The 23,238-nt window shown below is 37.8% G+C and overlaps 1 protein-coding gene across 1 annotated transcript; it reads left to right on the top strand.

Moving 5' to 3' along the window:
• Window positions 1–16,488: 16,488 nt before the first annotated feature.
• On the top strand, window positions 16,489–17,439 carry LOC130026479 (olfactory receptor 13C3). The gene has a single exon (XM_056117320.1). The coding sequence runs from the start codon at window positions 16,489–16,491 to the stop codon at window positions 17,437–17,439; it is 951 nt and encodes a 316-aa protein (XP_055973295.1).
• The last annotated feature ends 5,799 nt before the right edge of the window (window positions 17,440–23,238 follow it).

The raw sequence follows: 23,238 nt of genomic DNA, 5'->3' as shown, positions 1-23,238 counted from the left end.
TTTCTCATTTCATCTATGGAATCTTTTAATCGTGACATTTCTGCCCTCATTTCTTCTCGTAATTTGTCGATTTTTTCTGTGGTGTTACTGGCTGTCTGTCTGACTGTTTCATTGAGTTGATTGAACATCTTGATGACTTCGTACCTGAATTCTGTGTCAGAGAGGTCCCTTAGGTGAGCTGTATTGACAGAATGGTCTAGATTGTTTTCGTTGTTCTCCCCTTGTGTTGGAAATTTTCTTTGTTTCTTCATATTGCTGAGTAGGTTGGGTTACTAGATTCCGTGGGGACTAGGTTCCTTAGTCTATAATTATTAATTTTACCTGGCATCTGAGTTGTGCAGGAGGAAGAGAGTGGCTTGAACGCCTTCAAGAGTGTTGAAGAAATAGCTAAGAGGACGAAGAACCTCCGGCTCTGGGCACATCTTTTCAATTCCACTATTCTTCCTGCATTAACATACACCTAAGAGACCTGGGCCCTACAAAAACAGGATGAGAACGCTATTAGGTCTCCCAAAGAGGAATCAAAAAGCTATGCTTGGAGTATCACGCTTCACTCAAGTGAGATAAAGAATTTGGAGTTCAGACCTCCGTCGAGGATTGAGAATCAGGGACGCTGTCTCGTTTGCCAAGGTATCAAAAATCAGATGGGCTGGACATGTAATGAGATTTGGAGATGACCGCTGGACTAGAGCCATTACCGACTGTATTCCATGGGACGTCAAAAGATCGTGTGGCCGCCCACCTGTGAGATGGTCAGACTTCTTTGTCAAGACCCTGAATGATCGGTTTGAGGCTATTAAATAAAAATAAAGATATAAACTAGAGAATCTATAGGACATGGCAATACTTCCTACTAAGAGAGCATTCATAGCAATGTAGGTTTATATCAGAAGAAAAGGAAACTCACAAACTTGAAAGGAGGTAAAGTGATATATGTAATAACCTTCCAGAACATGTATTACCAATCACAATACGGGGTGAGAGAGAGAGAGATGGGGGAGAGAAAAAGAGAGGAGAGAGAGAGAGATGGAGGGGGAGAGAGAGATGGAGGGGAAGAGAGAGTCATATGGAGGGGGAGTGAGAGAGGGATAGAGGAAAAATTATCTGCCTTATCTGCCATAGACATCCAGAGGCGTGGGTTGAGTAGCAGGAGAAATATTGGAATACTGGGGACATTGGTGGTGAAAACTACACAGTGGTGAAGAAAATGGTGTTGGAACATTGTATGACTGAAAGCTAATCATGAACAACTTTGTAACTGTATTTTATGCTGATTCAATTAAAAAATAAAGAAATTAGTTATGGTGTTTATTGTAAAAACAAGAAAAGAGAAAAATCACAAAAAAATAAACTAACTTCATATCTTGATAAACTATGGGACAAAAGTGAAACCAAGAGTAACTAAAAAAGAAAGTAGTAAAAATTAGAGAAAAATTAAATGGAGAATTTACTTAACTTGAGTAAGTTTTAAATATAATTATAAATTACATAAATTCCCAATTAGAGGACAAAATGTAATATTGAATCTTCCTTTACATGGTGCAGAATTCTTCTTTATAGTGTCCTGACCCATAGTTGCATTGAATTTATGTGAATATCTTAGAAAACAGCATTCTCCTTTACACAACTAGACTTTGTATTTATAAATAGCTATGGTAATTGTTGACAATAAAATTAATTATATGGTCAATTTAAATTAATTTCCCAGGATGAAAATGATCCATTTGCATAATTGCATGTCTTCTGAGAGTCATAAATACCTTCACTGCTCTGCAATTAATGTACTTGAGTAAAACAAGCTGGGTCTAAAGTCACATGAAGGGGTAATACTGACAAATGGCTTTAATTTTATGTGAATAAGCAAAATGCATAGCATTCTTTCTCCCTGACTCCAGTCAGTGCTTTTATTAGAACTTATATTCTGTTTACTTTTTCTGAATGACTGACTGAAGGCAATGTATTTACATATGGTATCTCTTGATAAAGTAACAGGACTCAATTTTCAGACTTTTCTAAGTGATCATCTCCTACATTCTTTTCTGTCTTCTTCAGTTGTAGTTGAGAAGAAATGAATCTCGTAGGAAGAGGCTTCTCTGCCGAAATCTGGAGGGAAGAGTGTTGTTAAAAAGGTACAAGTTTACTTTAACAAGCTTTGCTTCAGGCTCTTGTCAGCACAGGGATCCCATTGTGTGTACTTGTTTGTAGCTTCATATCATAGGTCATTCAACTTTTAATGAAGTCTTCTGAGATATAGTTTCTTACTCAGATGTAAATATCAGACTCTTTCATGTTCCTGAGGGAGGAGATTACCTGACTAGGAGACAAGATGAAAAGAGATTATGTCTTCCTAGGCCAATTGGCCTCTTTGGAACTACTGTGTTTTACCTCATTATAGGTCATCGCATAGAGCTAAAAATTCGGTCATCACTTTTTAAGGAGATGGTCGGGACAATCTTTTTTAAAAAAATTTTTATTAGTGAAACACCATGAGGCACATTGGAGACTTACAAATTTTTGTGCTTGAGTTTCAGTTATACAATGATCGAGTACTCATCCCTCCACCAGTGCCCATTCTCCACCACCAATGATCCCAGTATCCCTCCCATCCCCATCCCCCCATCCCACCCTGCCTCTGTGGCAGGGCATTCCCTTTTGTTCTCTCTCTCCTTTTGGGTGCTGTGGTTTGCAAAAGAGGCATCAAGTGGCAATCATGTTCGGTCTATAGTCCACTTTCAGCATGCTTCTCCCATCCTGGGAGGATCCTCCCAACACCCTTTATTTGGTGCTCCCTTCTCTATCTGAGCTGCCTTTTCCCCTAGCATGTGCAGCTGGCCTCCAAGCCATGGAGTGAACCTCCTGGTATTTATCTCGGCTATTCTTTAGTGTTAGTCTCCTTATCTGTTACTTTATTTTCCCCAGACGAGTACAAATCTTTCTATGTTTGTCCCTTTCTTTCTGACTCATTTCGAAGTATATAACTAAAATTGGGCTCCAGTCCTTTTTCCCACTTCTAACCTTTCATCCTAAGGAAGTTCATAAAACATAGACCATCCTTCCTTCCTTCCTTCCTTCCTTCCTTCCTTCCTTCCTTCCTTCCTTCCTTCCTTCCTTCTCTCCCTCCTCCTTCCTTCCTTCCTTCCTTCCTTCCTTCCTTCCTTCCTTCCTTCCTTCCTTCCTTCCCTCCTTCCTTCCTTCCTTCCCTCCCTCTCCCTTCCTTCCTTCCCTCCCTCTCCCTTCCTTCCTTCCTTCCTTCCTTCCTTCCTTCCTTCCTTCCTTCCTTCCTTCCTTCCTTCCTCCCTCCTTCCCTTCCTTCCTTCCTCCCTCCCTCCCTTCTCTCCCTCCCTCCCTCCCTCCCTCCCCCCTCCTTCCCTCCCTCCCTCCCCCCTCCTTCCCTCCCTCCCCCCTCCCTCATTCCCTCCCTCCCCCTCCCTCCCTCCCTCCCTCCCTCCCTCCCTTCCTTCCTTCCTTCCTTCCTTCCTTCCTTCCTTCCTTCCTTCTTTCCTTTCTTTTTCTTTCTTTTTTTTTTGTGTGTATGTCTGTGCATGTGTCTGTGTATGTGTGACCACACCTTGCTGCGCTCTGGGGTCACTCCTGACCATGCTCAGGGGACTATATGTGTTGCTGTGAATCAAACCTGGGCCAGCCACATGCAAGGCTAGCACCCTACCAGCTGTGGTATGTCTCTAGCTGGAGACATCTCAGTTCTTCTTTTATAATTTTTTTTTTATATCTCTAGGTTTTTCAGAAGAGTAAATGTATCTGCAGTGAGAGTAATATTCAACATGTTCCCTTCTCTGAACTATACTCATGTCTTTTTAAGAGATAGTCACAATAGTTTATTGTCTGAGATCAGTAGAATTTTTGATCAGTAGGACTTTCAACAATCAGTAGGCCTTTAAACAGAGATAAAACAATTGTCTTCAAAAAAATCTCTGTTTAAAGTCCTACTGATAGTATTGCAACTTTGAATACTCTGTGACTCTAACTTTCCTGGTAGGAACGATTCCCAGACCACTAAATCAGAATACCTTTTTACTTCAGTATATCTGAAATTGCCGTTGTCACTATTGTTTCTTAGAAGTGGCTTAATCCTTTTAGATACCTTGAGGTTATTGTTTCTTAGAATTGACTTATTCTTTTTAGATACCTTGAGGTTCTTTTTTGAGGAGTTGGGGGACTTGTGGAAAGGGATGGGCCACACGCAGCTGTGCTTAGGGCCTGGTTTTGTGTTCACTAGTGACCCTTGAAGTCGCTTGCAGTGTCCTGGATTTAATCAAGAGTCATGGCTGCCACAGTCACATGCAAAGTAAGCGATTTACCTCCTAGATTATATCTCTGGCTCCTTTATGTGATCATGGTGACTCTATATAGTCATGCATCTGTTTCTATCTTTTGGGAAGCATGCTTTGAAGTGTTATGCCTCTTTTTTCTCTATAATATGGGAAACAATTATGAATAGTTGCTCTTCTGTTCTCATATCTCATATGAAGTTAATATTTTCATCAAGAATCACACCATCTACTATACCAAAAATATTTTAACATATATTTTAATGCCCTGTCTGGATGTCATCAACAAGGTGGTCCATTATTAGTGAAAGCAAATATGGTTATATCCCTTGCCTTCTTAATACAAGACCTTCTACCCAGTTGATAAATATTGTAGAAATGTGATTGAGTAAGTTGGAGCAATGAATATTCACTAAAACTAAAGAAACTCAGGTTTAGAGGAGTTAAACAACTTGCATAAAGATAATCAGTTTAGAAGAGTTAAACCACTTGTATAAAGCTTTTGTTAAGTTTGGTAGATGTGGAGATGTTTCTAATCTAACACTTATCCAGTTCCTAATGAGCCATGATTTTCTGCTCCATAAATTCAAAATTCAATAATCCTAAACATTCCTCTCCCCTAAAGTGTAAAAAAGTCTGTGACTTGAGTTTTATGTACCAGTTTTCTGATTGGTTCAAACTTCTGACTTCTGGTAGTTACTGGCCTTTCCCTGTGAGTACAAGGATGCCAATGAGTTTCTCAGAAGAATGATTCCATACCATGTTCAAGCAAGGTAAAATTCTCTCTTCCTCATGATCTTCTGGGTACAATCATTGAGAACCTGGTCATTCTAGACCACAGAATTGACCTGACAACTCAGAAAAAATTTGAAACTAAAGTTAGGTTATCTCTTTTTAAATTAAATTATACTACGGTCAAAATAGAGTTGATGTTTTCTTTTGGTACATAAAGTGCTGCATTACCACCACAATCAAAATATCCAAACCTTCCAACCCTCCTTAGATTCTTTCTATTCCACTCTATACCAACCTTTTTCCCAATCTCACTTGGTAGTCTCAGTTTTGTTTTCTGAGGTCAAGGCTTTAATTTCATGAAACACTGTTCATTCCCTCATTCTAAATGAGATCATGCAGGGGAGGGTAGGGGAAGGCAGTGGAGTGAAGAGAAAAGGGTGAAGGAGAGGAAGAGAGGGAAGGGAAGGAAAGGGAAAGGAAGAGAAGAGAAAAAAATATGAACAATATACTATGTTTGAGAATGTGAAAACATGATAAAATTGATTAAATTTTTTATTCTATTTCTATCATTTAAACATATCATTTCTCTTAAAACAAAGGTAAATTCTATAACTCCACAGAAATCAAGTGAATTTAATTTTTGTAAACTATATTTTATTCTTTATATGCACACAATCTGTCATCTTTTCAGTTACCTTACAAGGGAGATATTTCTCCTTAATAAAAGCATAAAGCCTTTTGTGCAAAGTTATTTATATGAAAAGAATAAAACTTCACAATCCTTTTTTCCCTTGTCAAATATTTATGAAGCATAGGAAATTATAAAATGTCAATTATGAAATGATAAAGTTTCAAAGACTTGGAAATGACTAGTGATGGCAGCTTGTGTTACATAGAATGACAGTTGCCCTCTAAAAACTAGGGCTTTAACATATTTAAAGGATGCCAAGGAAGTAAGTGGAAAGACCGCATAAGGAGCTGGAGCAATAGCACAGCAGGTAGGGCATATGCCTTGCACGCCACTGACCCGGTTTCGAATCCCAGCATCCCATATGGTCCCCCAAGCACCACCAGGAGTAATTTCTGAGTGCAGAGCCAGGAGTAACCCCTGTTCTGTCCATTGCAGGGTGTGACCCCCCAAATATATCTGTCACTGTTCTCCCATTGTTCATCGATTTTCTCGAGTGGTCCCAGTAACATCTCCATTGTGAGACTTTGTTGTTACTATGTTGGCATATCGAATACCTCAGGGTAGCTTGCCAGGCTTTGCCGGGCGGGTGAGATACTCTCGATAGCTTGCCAGGTTCTCCGAGAAGGGTGGACGAATCGAACTCTGGTTGGCCATGTTGGCTGTGTGCAAGGCAAAGGCCCTACCTGCTGTGCTATCACTCCAGCCCATATATATATATATATATATATATATATATATATACACACATATATATATATATATATATATATATATATATATATATATGCTTGAGCGGGCCCAGTAACGTCTCCATCGTGAGACTTTGTTGTTACTTTGTTTGGCATATCAGTAGCTTGCCAGGCTTTACCATGCAGGCGAGATACTCTCAGCAGCTTGCCGGGCTCTCCGAGAGGGGCAGAGGAATCGAACTCGGGTTGGCTGTGTTGGCCACTTGCAAGGCAAACGCCCTACCCGCTGTGCTATCACTCTAGCCCGGCAAGCTACTGAGAGTATCTCGCCACGGCAGAGTCTGACAAGCTGCCGGTGACGTATTTCGATATGCCAAACACAGTAACAAGTCTCATGATGGAGACGTTACTGGGCCCGCTCGAGCAACTCGATGAACAACGGGAGGACTGTGCTGTGCTGTGCTATATATATATATATATATATATATATATATATATATGCCTTTTGCATATATGCAAATTTTGATGCATTTCATGATACCCAACCAACAGTAGTTCACATTTACAGGCTACTTTCCTAAATTGCAAACATTCGTGGGTCAAAATTATTTGCAATTATCCAAAGTTGAGAGCTTGTTTGGAGATTCTAGCAGGGGAGCGCAGCTACTGGTATATCCTCCACCTGACCGTCTCTATTTGGGAAAGGCCGTCCTCTTCAACTTGATGGCTCAGCTTTGGGAGAGACACACATGAAGTGGTGAGGGAGGAAGGGGACACCAGCCTAGACAGCCAGATCAGCTGAATCAACTCTGGCGATCACTGGGGTGACAGATGTTACAGCCAGATCACCCACAGCGTTAGGGCATTTGCCTTGCGTGGCTGGGTTCTATTCCTCCATCCCTCATGGAGAGCCTGGCAAGCTACCGAGAGAGTATCTCACCTGCACAGCAAAGCCTGGCAAGCTCTCCCTGAGATATTCAATATGCCAAAAACAGTAACAACAAGTCTCACAATGGAGACGTTACTGGGCCCACTCGATTAAATCGATGAACAATGGGAGGACAGTGCTACACTGCTATCCAAAGTTGCATCCATAGGGAACTCACATTCAGATTTTTTCTACATTCTAGTAAGTTACTGAGATAAAATTCTAGATTTATCATGTGTAAAGTTATAAATAGGTTGTTATAGGCTTATGAGAGAATCCAAGGTATAACGCAGTAAAATCACACTGTTACTGTTCTCCCATTGTTCATTAATTTGCTCGAGCGGGCCCAGTAACGTCTCCATTGTGAGACTTGTAGTTACTGTGTTTGGCATATCAAATATATCACGGGTAGCTTGCCAGGGTTTGCCATGCACGCAAGATACTCTCGTAGCTTGCAGAGCTCTCTGAGAGGGGCGGATGAAAGTAAAATCACGATGGAAACTAAATTAATCTAAATGCTTTTCTTTATTCATTGGCTCAGCATACATAACAATAGCATAGTATATGTTAGGAAATATTAGGGTTAGTAGCAAAGAGATGGTAGAAAACAAATGGATTTACTTAAATATTTATTTTTTTCTCAAGGCCAAAGGAAATTTTTCCAACCTTTCAGTTTCTTAAACAATTTAATGTTCTTTCGTTTAATTTTATAATCATGTATACTATGTAAATATTACTGTTTTTGTGACAGCTGGAAAAAGGCCAAACAGGCGAAATTAAGTAGAATTTAGAATAAAAACAGGGTGACAGACACACTGAGAATGTATTTCTTATTTTTGTCTTAATTTTAATCAAACAATTATTTTCACAATCACTCTATAGGAGGATAAAATGTCATGTATTTAGAAAATATTTAAAGTATTTTTAAATGTGACTGATATTGCAGCCGCTAAAGATGCTGGGATAGTTACATGCAGTTCCACACACTTGGGACAGAGAATCACTATTTCAGCAAGCTCTAGTTTCACTAACAGTGCTCAAATTGCTTGTCTGCTGAAGCAAATGAAAGATGATAAACATGTTTTGTAATATGCTTCTTAAAACAGGATGAGAACTCTATGTGGGTCTCCCAAAGAGCAATCGAAAGAGCTATGCTTGGAGTGTCACATTTCACTCAAATGAGAGAAGGAATTCAGAGTCCCAACCTCCATCGACCATCAAGAATCAGGGACGCTGTCTCGTTTGCCAAGGCGTCAAAAACCAGATGGCCTGTACACGTAATGATATTTGGAGACGACTGCTGGACTACAGCCCTTAGCGACCGGATTCCATGGGACGTCTAGAGACAGCATTAACTCAAATTAGAAACAGCAATCACCCACCTACCAGATGGTCAGACTTCTTCGCCGAGACCCTGAATGATCAGTTTGAGGCTCTTCGTGTTTCTAAAAAGAACAGACGCCATTGGGCTACGCTAGCTTGAGACAGAGACAAATGAAGATGTTACTGGCGCCCACTCGAGCAAATCGATGATTAACGGAAAGTCAAGTGATCAAGTGATCAATATGCTTCTAAGAAAACAAGACAGAGGAATTTTGTCTCTCTTTGTAAAAGGGAGAGTGGTGGAATAGATGGTTTTTAAAGAGACAGATGTTACAAAAGACTACTGAAAATTTTGTTATGCTATTTAGATTTGAAATTCAAAGATTTGGAGTTTTCTTTTCTGTTCTCCTTTAGATAAAGCCATAATTCCCGTGTAACATACCCAGTATTGGTTGAAAATATAATGTAAATCTTTATAACACTAAATGATGACAACTTGACAGATAAAAAAGATGTATTCAGCTAAAGCATTTAAAATGAGATATCTTGCCTATAATTTAAATAACAATATTGACTATGGAAGATATGATATTTATACAGCTTGAAGAATAGTGTCATTTCACTAGTTTGAGATCAGCCTACTTGAAGAACAACTTTGTAGGAAACATTCACTATTTAATAATTTACTCGATAAATTTAGGGAATAATGATAAGAATCAGATAGAAATTTAGGATGCTATAATTATTTTCTTTAAGGTTCAATTTACCAAATGTTTATTTATCAGGAAGAATTGAAGATAGATGAGCCTTAAATTACTCTGATTCTTGTATCAGCGATTGGATTAGAAAAAAATAATAATACAGCCCATTGGTTCGTTGGTACTTAGTATTTATCTAAATAATTCTGCACATTTTGAATTCCAGAAATCTCTTCCCAAAGGCCAATGATTAGCACAGGGAGGTAATTTAAATCATTTAGGGGCAGGGTAAAGCAAAAAGGGGTTTAATATTTTTAAAAAATTACATTATGTAAATATGCAGGATTAAATATTCTCTAAAACTCAGAGGAGATTGTGGTTAGATCTAATCATATCATATAATTATATTATATCATATAATTAACTCAACTGACAATGCAACTCAAATTAGAAACAGCAATCACCATCAACATTATTACAAATTTTGAAGATTTTCAGACTCAAAAAAAGTCTTGTTTTTTCACTTTTTTAAAGTTATCTAAAACTTCTCATGATTAATACTATAAACATCTTCATTTTAATAGTGCTTCCAAATATTTAATGCAGCTTTCAGAGTGATATAAAGAATCAGAGCACTTGTTCCTATTGTACAAATGTAGAGTTCTTGACTCTAAAAGTTGAAATTTCACTGAAGATTATCCAGTAAGTATGTGAAATTCAGATTTTTGTGAGCCCAGTTCCTGAATTATATTTGCAGGATTGCCATATCTCTCACCTCAGACTGAAACAAATGTTTAGTGTGTATCATCTCCACTCTGCAAGGAACTGAAGTTAAGTCTGGTTAGAAGAATTTATTGCAAATGAAAATTTGAATAAATATATTTTTCCTTTAGATCATAGCCAAATTGACATAAGTGGGACAAAGTGTTCCTCTGTCTTTATTTTTTATTTTTGTTTTATGAGACACAACCGCTTATTCTTGGGGCTATTCTAAGGTGTGGACTCAGGGGTCACTCCTGGCTGTATTCCAGGAACTATATGTAGAGCCAGGGATTGAACAGGGCTTGGCCATGTGTAAGGCAAATACCTCTGTATTACCTCTCACTTTCTTTCTTTCTTTCTTTCTTTCTTTCTTTCTTTCTTTCTTTCTTTCTTTCTGTCTGTCTGTCTGTCTGTCTGTCTGTCTGTCTGTCTGTCTGTCTGTCTTTCTTTCTTTCTTTCTTCTCTCTCTTTCTTTCTTTCTCTCTTTTTCCTTTCTTGCTTGCTTTTTTACTTTGTTTCTTTCTTGCTTGCTTTCTTGCTTTCTTCTTGCTTTCTTGCTTATTTTCTTGCATTCTTGCTTTCATGCTATCCCTTTGTGTGTTTTGATGTCTCTGGTTGCAAGTATACTTAAATTTTGATATTGTGTTCTTTTATGTTATTACTACCAAATTTATTGTTATTAGGAAACATACATAAAATATGTTCAACAAGAACGCAATTTGAACTGTTAAATAGAATTACTATGCCCATGATTTTAGACTTCTTCCATTTTTGTTCCATTATTGTTACATTTACATGTTTTATATGTTGTGTAACTAATAACTTTTATTATAAATGTGACCTTTGCACCTCTGTTACCATATTACAGAATATAACGATGACTGCATATTTACCCTGCTTAAAAATATTTGCACTATCATTTAATGTTTTTATGGTGTTGATATGCATTCTTTTATTATTAGTCCTAACATTTCTTAAAAGGCAGATCTTTTGGAGGTCAGTTTTACTAGGTTCTAGAATTCTTGACTGACATTCTTTTGGTAGTATTTGAATAGCATTTATTCTTTCTTGGTCCGAAAAGATTGTGATGATCAATATGTTGATTGTTTTATGGAATTTCCTGGTATGTATCTTTTTTATTGATGCTTAAAATTCTTTATCTTTTATTTCTTACAATTGGACTGTAATACTTGGTGTAGTGCTAATTACAATCCATCTGTTTGGGGTTCTTTGAATTTTTTTTTTTATCTTGATGTCCATTTCTTCTCCCAGGTTTGTGAATTTGGAGGACATTATTATTTAAATGTACTACCTGTCTCTCTTGTCCTTATGAAAGTTCCATAATAAAATATTGTTTTCTATTATTGTATTTGGTTATTGCTATGGGTTTTCTATACTATTAAAATATTTTTCCTTTTTGATCCTCTATTTGAATATTAAAAACTTTTATGAAGTATCATTATTTATAATATAATTATAGTGACATTTTAGACATGTAGTATTATTTCACACTTACCACTGAACTGCCAATATCCTTACAACCCTGTCTTCCATACACTTCTTGTCTTCTAATTTCATATGACCTATCCTCCAGCTCACTAAGTCTTTTATCTGCATATTTAAATGTACTGTTGAAACTTTATAGTGCTTTTTTGATATTTGTTGCCTTTTTTTACTTCCATTTTGTTTATTCTATTTAATTGACTTAATGTGATTTGCCAGTTTCCAAAATTGTTAGATATTTGCAATGCCACTTCACCACCACCCCCAACAAAGTATTAATAACCCATGGCCGCTGTCCATGCTCCCTGCCGATTTCTGTTTGTTTGCCTTTCTGTGGAATATCTCTGAGCTTGTTTCCTTACACTCCACAAAAGCCTGAGACCATCTGGTATTTGTCATTTCCTTCTGAATCACTTGGCATGATACCCTCCAATTCTATTCAGATTGTGGGAAGCTGCATTCTTTTATCTTTTCTTATAACTTCATAGTATTTCATGTATCTCTGCCACAATTTTTTCTGTTGTTGGAAACATGGGGTGCTTCAGACTTTGACTGCTGTGAATAATACTGTGATGAATATAGGTGTGGCAATATCCCTGCAGATTAATGCTTCCACGTTCTTGGTATATATGCTCAGGAGACAGATGTCTGCATCATAAGGATGTTTCTATTTACTGAAGAGTCACCATACCATTTTCCATAAAGAATGGACAGATAGCCATACCACCAATTGATAGTGAGTGAGGGTTCCTTTGTTCATCACATCCCCACCAGTGCTGGTTGTTTACATTTTTTTTAAGCAACGAAACCAAAATTTTATTAAATGAATGCAAGTATAGTATACAGTAAAAAACAAAGAGCTGAAGAGTTTGATCCCCAGAACTCCAAGATCCCCCAAATACAACAGGAATGTGCCCAGGTACAAATGGGTGTGTCCCCAAACCAACAAAATTATCATATCAATCATTTTCTTAGTGATCCTTTCTCTACTCCAGGTCCCTTCTCTCCCCACTCATAAAGCAGGCTTCCAACTATGGAGAAAAATTCCTGGTCCTTATGTTCTTGGGTGTCAGTCTCATGTTTTATTATTTTATACTCCACAAATGAGTGCAGTCCTTCTATGTCTGTCCCTCTCTTTCTGACTCATTTCACTCAACATGATACTCTCCATGTCTATATACTTGTAAGCAAATTTCATGACTTCATCTCTCCTAACAGCTGAATAGTATTCCATTGCATAGATGTAGCAAAGTTTCTTTAACCAGCCATCTGTTCTCGGGCACTTGGGTTGTGTCCAGATTTTGGCTATTGTGAACAGCGTGTTTACATTCTTTTTTTTTAAAAATGAAGACCATTCTCATGAGAGGGAAAGATATCTCATCATCATTTTGATTTGAATTTCCCTAATAATCAGTGATGATGTACGTTTTGTTTGTTGGCCATTTTTATGTCTTCTTTTTTCAAGGTTATCAGTTTAGCGCCTCTTCATTTTTTGATGTGTTAATCCTACTTTGGTTCTTAATTAGCTTGGTAAATATTTTATGTATCTTGGAAATTTGCTTTCTAATTGATATACCATATATGAATATTTTCTCACATTCACTAGGATATCTTCATTTTGGACATAATTTCTTTGGATGTGAAGTAACTTTTTAAGGTATTCCTAAATTTATCGGCTCTACCAGCATCCTCGAGGCAGCATATACAAAACAAAAGAGAGCGTAGCATACAGCCAGAATGCCACAGCTTTGTTGAACTTGGACAGTGGACCAGGAGAATTTGTCCAGACCTACGTTTCCACTTACACGATCCTACCAGGTCAGGCAACACAGCATCCCAGATGTCAGTAGTTGTCACCAACCCTTCTTGCATGAAGGTTGAAAACACTCCCCCTAGTGGGTAGAGACATCTCCCCCACACACCCACACCCACAAAGACACAATGCAAGTGGTTCTTGTTGTTGCTTCCATTTTCTCTTTTCCCTTTGGAGAGACCAGACCTATGGAAAACCTTTCCAGGTGATGCCAAGCTGGTCTGGGGAAGGGTCAATACGGTCAGTGTATTGTGACTTCTCTTACCTTTCTCAACAGGATGTCTTGGTCTCTGAGGTATAGGCAAATAATTAACCTCTATGTTCTAGGGTTCTATCGGTGGTAGCTAGCTCTTGGATAGCTTTTAGTTGTTCTTTTTATGGGAGCAATGAATCAACCTCTGTGGTCATCATTCACCACTAATTTTCTAGTTTGAATTAATTTTGATAAGTATATATTAACTAGAAAACTCTCACATGCAATATATTTTTGAACATTTACTCCTGTTTCAAAAGTTACTTGAGTAGAAATGCCATTTTATTTTTTGAACATTAATTTAGCCACACTTTATTCCCAGCACCAATCTTAATTGGGTCTGTGAGACATTGTCCCTAACGCATCAAGAAGTTTCTCTATTCCATATATGTCTCTTTCCAATTTTAAATTGCTTTGGGGATTGGGGAACAATTACTACCGTTGCTTACCAAATATTTACTCTTTCACATTTGTGGAATCTGACATTGTTGAGTCTGACTTTAATTCATAATGCTGACATAAATAAAAGAAGAAGTAACTGGTACTTCTAGAAGATACTAATAATATACCAGTATAATGGTAAGTCTTGACTACCAGGTAATTGTACCCCCTCAATGTGTAATTAAATCAGTTATTCAATTTGAATTTACGATATAAAGAATGCAAAACAGATACTTATTTGTTATGACCAAATTGTGGATATTAATCATTGTCCTGAAAATAATTTTCACATGATGTTTTATTACTTTCTTACAATAGCCCCCAAAAATGCAATAGATTTTTTAGCATACTCTACAAATTAGAAAACTTCAGATATAAATTAGAAGAAAATAATCCTAAAACTGTGTTATAGTCTGAGACCTTTTCTGCCACAATTGACCCACTTTAGTGTATGTGAAAATTGTACTTAAAATGTACATAATTTACAAATTATTTTTATATAAGATGTCAGTTGATTAGTGCTAACGGAAATATATTTTTAAAATGTTAATGTATTTCTATGTCAAAATTAATGTTACATGTTAAAATTTTCCTGGTTATAAATCCGAAATTTCTGTAAAAGAATATTGTCTGAATTTAGAAAGTCACTTTCACTAGATTAGTCACAAAAGATCTATCATATGTAGCCTTTTGTTCAGTGTAGATGCAAAAATATGAGCAAGAAAAGTAGGTTGTGTTCTCTGTACCTCAGTTTTGTAATATTAAAGGATTGTCACCCTGAAGTTTGGGGAATACAATGAAAATAAAGTTAGCAAAATATACCTAAAAAAAAGGTAGCATTGAATTAGTGAAAGGGATTCCTGCCAGAGAAAAACAGTTTAGGTAATCCCTGATGCATTATCATTAGCCTTGCCTGGGAAAGGAAACCAAGTTTCTTAGGTCTAGACCCTAAGGATCTGGCCTGTAATGTCATAAATTCTTAAGTCACTAATTTGCTGACTTCTTTCATTCACATTAGTAAGTGGATAATCAGAAGCTCATGATTTTTATCCAATGAATTTTCTTACCATTTTCCAACTCTTATTTGGGGAGAATTTTGATTTATAATAAAAGTAGTATAGAATAAGTGTAAACTATTCCCATTTTTCTTTATGTATTGTTTAATGTATGCAGTCAGTTTTCCTTTTTGACCTTGGTTTTTCTTTGGTTTCCTTTAGCCTTTTCTGTTGACATGATTTCTATAAAATTGTTAAATCTATACACAAAAATCTATTTGTAACCTGCTACAAGTATTTGTATCCTGTACAGTATTTGTTTCCTGTACAGTATTTGTATCCTGCTACAAGTTATACAAAGTACTAATTTAATGACAATAGGATATGTATATGTTCTCTGCACTAATTAACCAACATCAAATCTAACAGTGACTTTGGAAAAAGTAAGTTTTAATATTGAGGCAGTAATCAGTTGCAACTTTTCTTTTTTTCTTTTTGGGTCACATCCGGTAAAATTGCGGTAAAATTTTTATAATCTTTATTGTCACAGGTCTCATTCCCCTGACCCTGAAAGAGCCTCCAATCGTTGAGAAAAGACGAGTAAGAAGAGGCTGCGAAAATCTCAGGGCTGGGAGGAATAGAGAAGTTACTGGCGCCCGCTTGAGTAAATCAACGACGACGAGGGCACCCACAGCGCCAAGGCCCTTTGGACCAGCGGCCTGCAGTCCAGTGGCACCGGCCCCACGTGCTCCCGCCCCCGGCCTCTCCACCTCCAGGCCTTGCCAGCAGAAGCAGAGCCAGCCTCGGCCGCATCTCCCGAGCCCTAGGCCCCTCCACCCCATGCCAGATCTGACCATGCATTTGAGCCAGATGCTGGGTCTGGGCAGACACTTTTATATCTGTCACAAGGTATGTGCGCCCGCTTGAGTAAATCAACGAACAATGGGATGACAGTGACTGTGGTGATTGTCAAATCAAAACTCCAGTTCATATTCAAGAGTCTTCTGTCATTTTATTGATTGTTTTCTGTGGAAGATGATGAATTTAGGCTTGTAAATAATAATTAGAAGTTTCAGAAACCCCAATCCAAGACTATGTCTCTGACAGCAAGAATGATTGCTTCTTTATGTATGTTTGTTTCTTCGAAGTAGATCTACATATATTAGCAATGGGCATCAATACTCCCATCTCCCCATCTTCATTGTATATTGGTTATACAGATTGTTGAAAATAACTGGATGTCAGAAATTCAAGCAAACACATATTATAATATATTCTTAAAATTAACTGTTTGCTATTTTGTGACGTTTGTTTCTTGGCAGTGAAAATATTTTGTGTTAGATTTTTGATAACCTAGAACCAGAAGGTATGGGTAAGATAAATCAGACTTTTGTGATAGAATTTATTCTCCTGGGTCTTTCAGGATATCCAATGATAGAGATCATTTACTTTGTTTTGATTCTAATTATGTATCTAGTGATTCTAATTGGCAACGGTGTTCTGATCATAGCAAGTGTCTTTGATTCCCGCCTTCACACCCCCATGTATTTCTTCCTTGGCAACCTCTCTTTTCTGGATATCTGTTACACTTCCTCTTCTGTTCCCTCCACTTTAGTGAGCTTAATCTCAAAGAAAAGAAACATTTCCTTTTCTGCATGTACGGTACAAATGTTCCTTGGATTTGCAATGGGGTCAACAGAGTGTTTGCTGCTTGGTGTAATGGCTTTTGACCGCTATGTGGCCATCTGTAATCCTCTGAGATACCCCATCATTATGAGCAAGATTGTATATGTGCTGATGGCTTCTGTGTCTTGGCTCTCTGGTGGAATTAATTCAATCGTGCAAACATCTCTTGCCATGCAATTACCTTTCTGTGGGAAGAACATTATCAATCATTTTACATGTGAAATATTAGCAGTCCTCAATGTTGCTTGTGCTGATATATCTCTCAATATTATCACCATGGTGATATCAAATATGGTATTTCTGGTTCTTCCACTGACAATCATCTTTTTCTCCTATATGTTTATCCTCTACACCATCTTGAGAATGAACTCAGCCACTGGAAGACGCAAGGCCTTTTCTACCTGCTCAGCACATCTGACAGTAGTCATCATATTTTATGGCACCATATTCTTCATGTATGCCAAACCCAAGTCTCAAGAACATGAGGGAGATGAGTGGCAGACAACAGACAAGCTCATCTCTCTTTTTTATGGTGTAGTAACCCCTATGCTAAATCCTATTATCTATAGTTTGAGGAATAAGGATGTAAAAGCTGCCATAAAATATCTGTTGAGCAAAAAATCAGTTCAATAATTATTTCCTAGTTAGAAAATATACTTCTTTGTATAACACGATTCGACTCAGGTTGTATAGAAAAAACTTCTTTGGATAAACCATGGTTGACATATATTTTTATTCTCTCCTTCACCAGCTTGCTCAGTTACTATTACCAACAACTGTAGTTTGCAATAAAATCAACTTTAATTTGTCCTAATCTAGATCTCACAATCAATAAGTGTAATTAAAACCTCAGTTTTGGTCATATTCTGAAATTAGCATTTACTGTGTACTATGTGAAAGTGCTCTAGAAAACACTTATAGTTTTGGGAATAGTGAGTCAAGAGTTCAAAAGTCAAATACCACAAACTACCTGACAATTAATAGACTATTGTCTGTAAATCATAGTTGCCTTAATTATAGAAAACAAATAAACTAAACTGGGTCCCAGTATATTTACTCCTTCAATAAATTTAATAAAGTACTTATCACCAAGTTCACAAAGTCCTTAATTGCAGAATTTAAGCTAAGACTTGAAATTGAGAAATAAATGAATTATTATTACATCTTTGTATTATTGTCTAGTAACTATAAGAGCTAGTTTTGCCTCCTAAGTATTACTCTGTCAATATATTTCCTTATTATATATACATATATATATAGAGAGAGAGAGTGGCAGAGAGAGAGAAAGAGATTTAAGCAAGGGAAAAAATAATCTCAGGAATATTGTCGGCTATGGCAAGTGCACAATATATATTGGAAAGATTTTACAATAGTCTATGTGGAAAAATGAGCATTTTTGCAAGTCATCTAAGTAAGGGGGAGTATAATGGATAATTAGGCCAATTCTGATTTTTCTAATGTGCCCTTAAATGTTTAGAAGCAGTGATAAAATGGGGAGTGTAAAATTGAAATTAGTTTTTCATTTTCTACTGATTTGAAATTCCCCAGTTTTCTATTTCCTTTTCCTATAGATAGATTTCTTGACTCTATGATCAGAACTTCCAGAGGAATGTTTGGGATGTATATCCAACTTTCCCATAATCTTTTAAGTCAACATGATAGTTAGGCTTTTTAATTTTTCCTCCTCAATTTTAAAGAATTTAAAAGTAATTTTTAATTATGTAAAATAATTCTATGTTTTATACTGTGTCACATCACTGTATCACTGTCATTCCATTGTTCATCAATTTGCTTGAGCAGGTGCCAGTACTGTCTCCATTCATCCCTATTGCGTGCTATTGTAGCCCGATGGCATATTGGGGGCTCTTTCAGGGTCAGCGGAATGAAGACCATGATTGTTACTGTTTGGGGCATATCAAGTATGCCATGGGTAGCTTGCCAGGCTCTGCCATGTGGGCAGGATACTCTCGGTAGCTTTCCAGTCTCTCTGAGAGGGGTAGAGGCTTTTGGGGTGGTCTCTAATCGCCCTAATAGGTGTTCCCATTCATATATATATATATATATATATATATATATATATATATAAAACCCACTATAATTGTTTAAATAATGATGTGACCACTATAAATGTTTAAATAATATTATTCCCTTCGCACTAAAATAATGGTAATTAAAAATGCTGAATGTGTCATATATACAAATCCAAAAATAGAAGTTAGTTGTCTAACAGGCAAAACTTATTTTTATTTACTTAAAAACTGAAGTAATCAGTCATGGACTTTCCCACAGACTTGTCAATTATAGTTCTGTCTGGATCTTTCAACAGATAGTCTATAATTCCTTCAATTATCAGACTTTTCTTATCCCAGACATGATTGTTATGTACAATTTCTTAATGAGACAAGGAATGATTATTTTTTACTCACTTTATTGCATTACTTTCATACTTTCTCACCTTGGGTCCCAAAGAAGTCACTTATAAAGAAAAGAGATAAAACACCCCCAATTTTATTTCTCATGATTTTGAATTCATGAGGAATTTTATGATAGACATACATTTGTAAGATTTTGATTACTCCTTCTTAAGTTCATAAAGTATTCCATAACATATTACCCCAAGTAGTCAGTCTTTATATCTCAGTGATATAAGATGCATATCTTCAGATCATTTTGCTATTCTATTAGCTACTGTCTGAGATCAGCAAAAATTTATGCCATATCATCTCTCTATAAAGAAGACCACACCTTCTACAAGATCATTGTGGGTGATTTTAATGCCAAGATAGGACCGAGAAGATCAGCTGAAGAACTTCACATCAGGACCCATGGCCTAGAATGGAACGAACAGGGTGAGAGATTGTCTGAGTTCATCATGTTGACCAAGACCATCCATGGTAACTCACAGTTCCAGAAGGCAGAATCTAAACGTTGGACATGGGAGTCTCCCGGTGGACGATTCCACAATGAAATAGACCACATCATATTCAATCGACGGTTTTGCCTGACCTATGTCACTGTTGTCCCAAAATTCCAAACGGGATCGGACCACCGTCTCCTTCGTGCAAAATTCTACTTCACAGAGCAGGGAGAAAGGGCTGCAAAGTTTAAAAAGAGAACTCCCAGAACGACCACCAACTGGGAGCTCTTTGGCACTATTGCAGCAACATGGGAAGATGCCATTGTTGACAACATTGACGAGGAATACAATTGACTGGTACAGCACCTCCATGAATGTGTGAGGAACGCCAAGAGAGAGATAGCCACAAAAAAATGCCTATCTTCGAAAACTCTTGAGCTTATTCGCCAGCGTGGTTTGGCGCATGCCTCAGGCAACCGCAAGCTAACGTCCAAGCTCACAAAGCTGTGCAGAGATGCAATAAAGGAGGACCTCAAAGAGAGAAGAGTAGAAGTGCTGGTAGATGCGGCAGAAGCCGGGAAAAGTATTCGTAACGCCTGCCTGTCCTTCGCCAACTACAAGACCAAGATGACTGCCCTCCAATGTCCTGATGGATCCATCACATCCTCCAGAACGGCAATGGAGAAGATTATCCGTGACTTCTACTCAAATCTCTTCGATAGCCATGTCCCCTTGCTGACATACCAAATTCCACGGGATGGATATGTCTTTCCCAACGTTCTCCCTTCCGAAACCCGACACGCCATTTCATCGGTAAAGAAATGAACAGCACCTGGCCCAGACAAGGTCAGACCAGAACACCTGAAGAACCTGCTGTCAGTACTCATCAATACACTGGCTCGGCTCTTCACACGCTACCTGTCTGAATGCAATGTTCCGTCCCAGTGGAAAACCAGCAGGACCGTACTACTGTTCAAGAAGGGAGACATCCATGACATTGGCAACTATCGCCCGATCTGCCTATTGTCTGTCATCTACAAGTTGTTCACTCGAGTGATCCTAAATAGGATTGGCAGAACACTAGATGAAAGACAACCATGCGAGCAAGCCAGGTTCCGCAAAGGATTCAGCAGCATTGACCATATCCACACGATAACCAGTCTCACTGAGGTTTCTCGGGAGTTCAAGATGCCACTCTGTTTAACGTTCATTGATTTAAAGAAGGCCTTTGATTCTGTTGAGATGGAAGCGGTCATTGAAGCTCTAGCCAATCAGGGCATTCAAGCCCAACACATCAAGATCCTCCGTGAGCTGTATTGCAGATTCACTACCAGGATCTCACCATTCTACAAAGAAGTAATCATCGATGTCAAGAGAGGGGTGCGGCAGTGTGATACCATTTAAACGAAACTCTTCAGTGCCACCCTCGAGAACATCATGCGACGACTGGAATGGGAAGGAATGGGAGTGAAGATAGATGGTCAGCAACTGCACCACCTCCGCTTTGCTGATGACATTGTTTTAATAACACCAAACATCAGTCAAGCGGCACAAATGCTGGCCGACTTTGACCGTGAGTATGGAAAGGTGGGACTACAGCTGAATCTTACGAAGACAATGTTTATGAGAAACAGCCTCGTTCCTGACGCCCCATTCGCTCTCAACGGAACGACCATCTCTGAATGCAACAGCTATGTGTACCTAGGTCGAGAGGTCAACATGACAAATGACCTGGTACCCGAGCTGCGCAGGAGGAAGAGAGCGGCTTGGAACGCCTTCAAGAACGTCAAAGAAATAGCTAAAAGGATGAAGAACCTCCGGCTCCGGGCACATCTCTTTGATTCCACTGTTATTCCTGCATTAACATACACCTCAGAGACCTGGGCCTTACATAAACAGGATGAGAACGCTATTCGGGTCTCCCAAAGAGGAATTGAAAGAGCTATGCTTGGAATATCACGTTTCACTCAAATGAGAGAAAGAATCCGGAGTTCTGACCTCCGTCGACGATCAAGAATCAGGGATGCTGTCTCATTTGTCAAGGTGTCAAAAATCAGATGGGCTGGTTACATAATGAGATTTAAAGATGACCGCTGGACTAGAGCTGTAACCGACTGGATTCCACGGGATGTCAAAAGACCGCGTGGCCGCCCACCTACCAGATGGTCAAACTTCTTCATCAAGATCATGAATGATCGGTTTGAGGCTCTTCATGTTCCCAGAGCGAACAGATGCCATTGGGCTACACTAGCATGCGACAGGGACAAATGGAGACGTTACTGGCGCCCGCTCGAGCAAATCGACAACTAAAGGGAAGTTAAGTGATTAATTTAAGTGATATCATCTCTCTCATATGGTTCTTTTGATGAATGAGGAAGACTTTTAAAATGCTGTGACTTGGTAATATTTTATCATATTTCAGTTTACTCATCTACAGCTTAGGATATCTTACTAAATGAGTTCATGTCTAAGCTACCTATGGTCTTATAAAAGTAACCCTAATATAGGTGTGGCCCCCAAACTAAGAAAAATATTAATCCTGAATTATTGATATATGAATTTTAGTGTACATGCATAGAATAGTTTGTGGTATATGTATGTATCTTTGAATATATCTGTGTCTATGTGTATAAAAAATTAACACCCTTTCTTAAGTTAACTATTATTCATCCAAACCTATTTTTATTTAAAGTTGTGTTCAGTTTTAACAAGATATGAATAATAAATCAGAATCTTAATAAGAAATACAAATCTAGGAAATAAGTGAAGACTCCAAATGAAGACTAAAGGAAGCAACTATTTTCTCTTGAATGAATCCCATTTGATAGTGGCATATGATCATTTGGAAGGATTGTTGAATATTGTTTGATCATTTTTTGTTGAAGAATTTTACAACTGAGTTCAACAGTGATCCGTTGAGATATATTAACTTCATTGCCTCAGGATATTTTTGTAGTTATTTTAAACCTGATTCAGTGGATAGAGCTAAACTATAAACTAAGAACAAAGAAACAGACTTCAAAGATTTTTAAATATATATTTTATTTTTATAAAAAGTAGTTCACAATAGTTCATTACAGATAATATTCAAACACCAATCCCACCACCAAGCACCTTCCCACCACAATAGGAGGTAAGTGTATGAAATTTGTTTTATTTCATTCTGGAGCCATTTTGAGCCTGAATATATGAGAATACAAGCAAGTATGTTAAAAACAAAACAAATGTGTGATACTTTTGATAAGTAAGTGGGGTAGAGTGTAAAAAGGGCTCCAGGAAATTCTGCGGCGCTCTCTTCTGGAATCTTTAGTTTATAGTCTCGGGTCTTGGTCGTCGATGAGTGCATGGTGCAGGGGGCAGTTTGTGGGTTTGACTGCCAAGCTGCTGGAAAACTGGGGAGCTGCGGGTAATAATCAAAACAGCATGGTACTGGAACAAAGGCAGAGCTGCAGACCTATGGAACAGGGTTGAATATACTGACATCTCCCCTCAAACATATGATCATCTAATCTTTGATAAAGGAACAAGAAATGTGAAGTGGAGTAAGGAAACCCTCTTTAACAAATTGTGCTGGC

This window comes from Sorex fumeus, unplaced genomic scaffold (assembly GCF_029834395.1).
Source record: "Sorex fumeus unplaced genomic scaffold, SorFum_2.1 ptg000034l, whole genome shotgun sequence".
NCBI classification, from domain to species: domain Eukaryota; kingdom Metazoa; phylum Chordata; class Mammalia; order Eulipotyphla; family Soricidae; genus Sorex; species Sorex fumeus.
The sequence above is the reverse complement of the archived record's forward strand: the minus strand, read 5'-3'. Positions and strand labels throughout refer to the sequence as shown.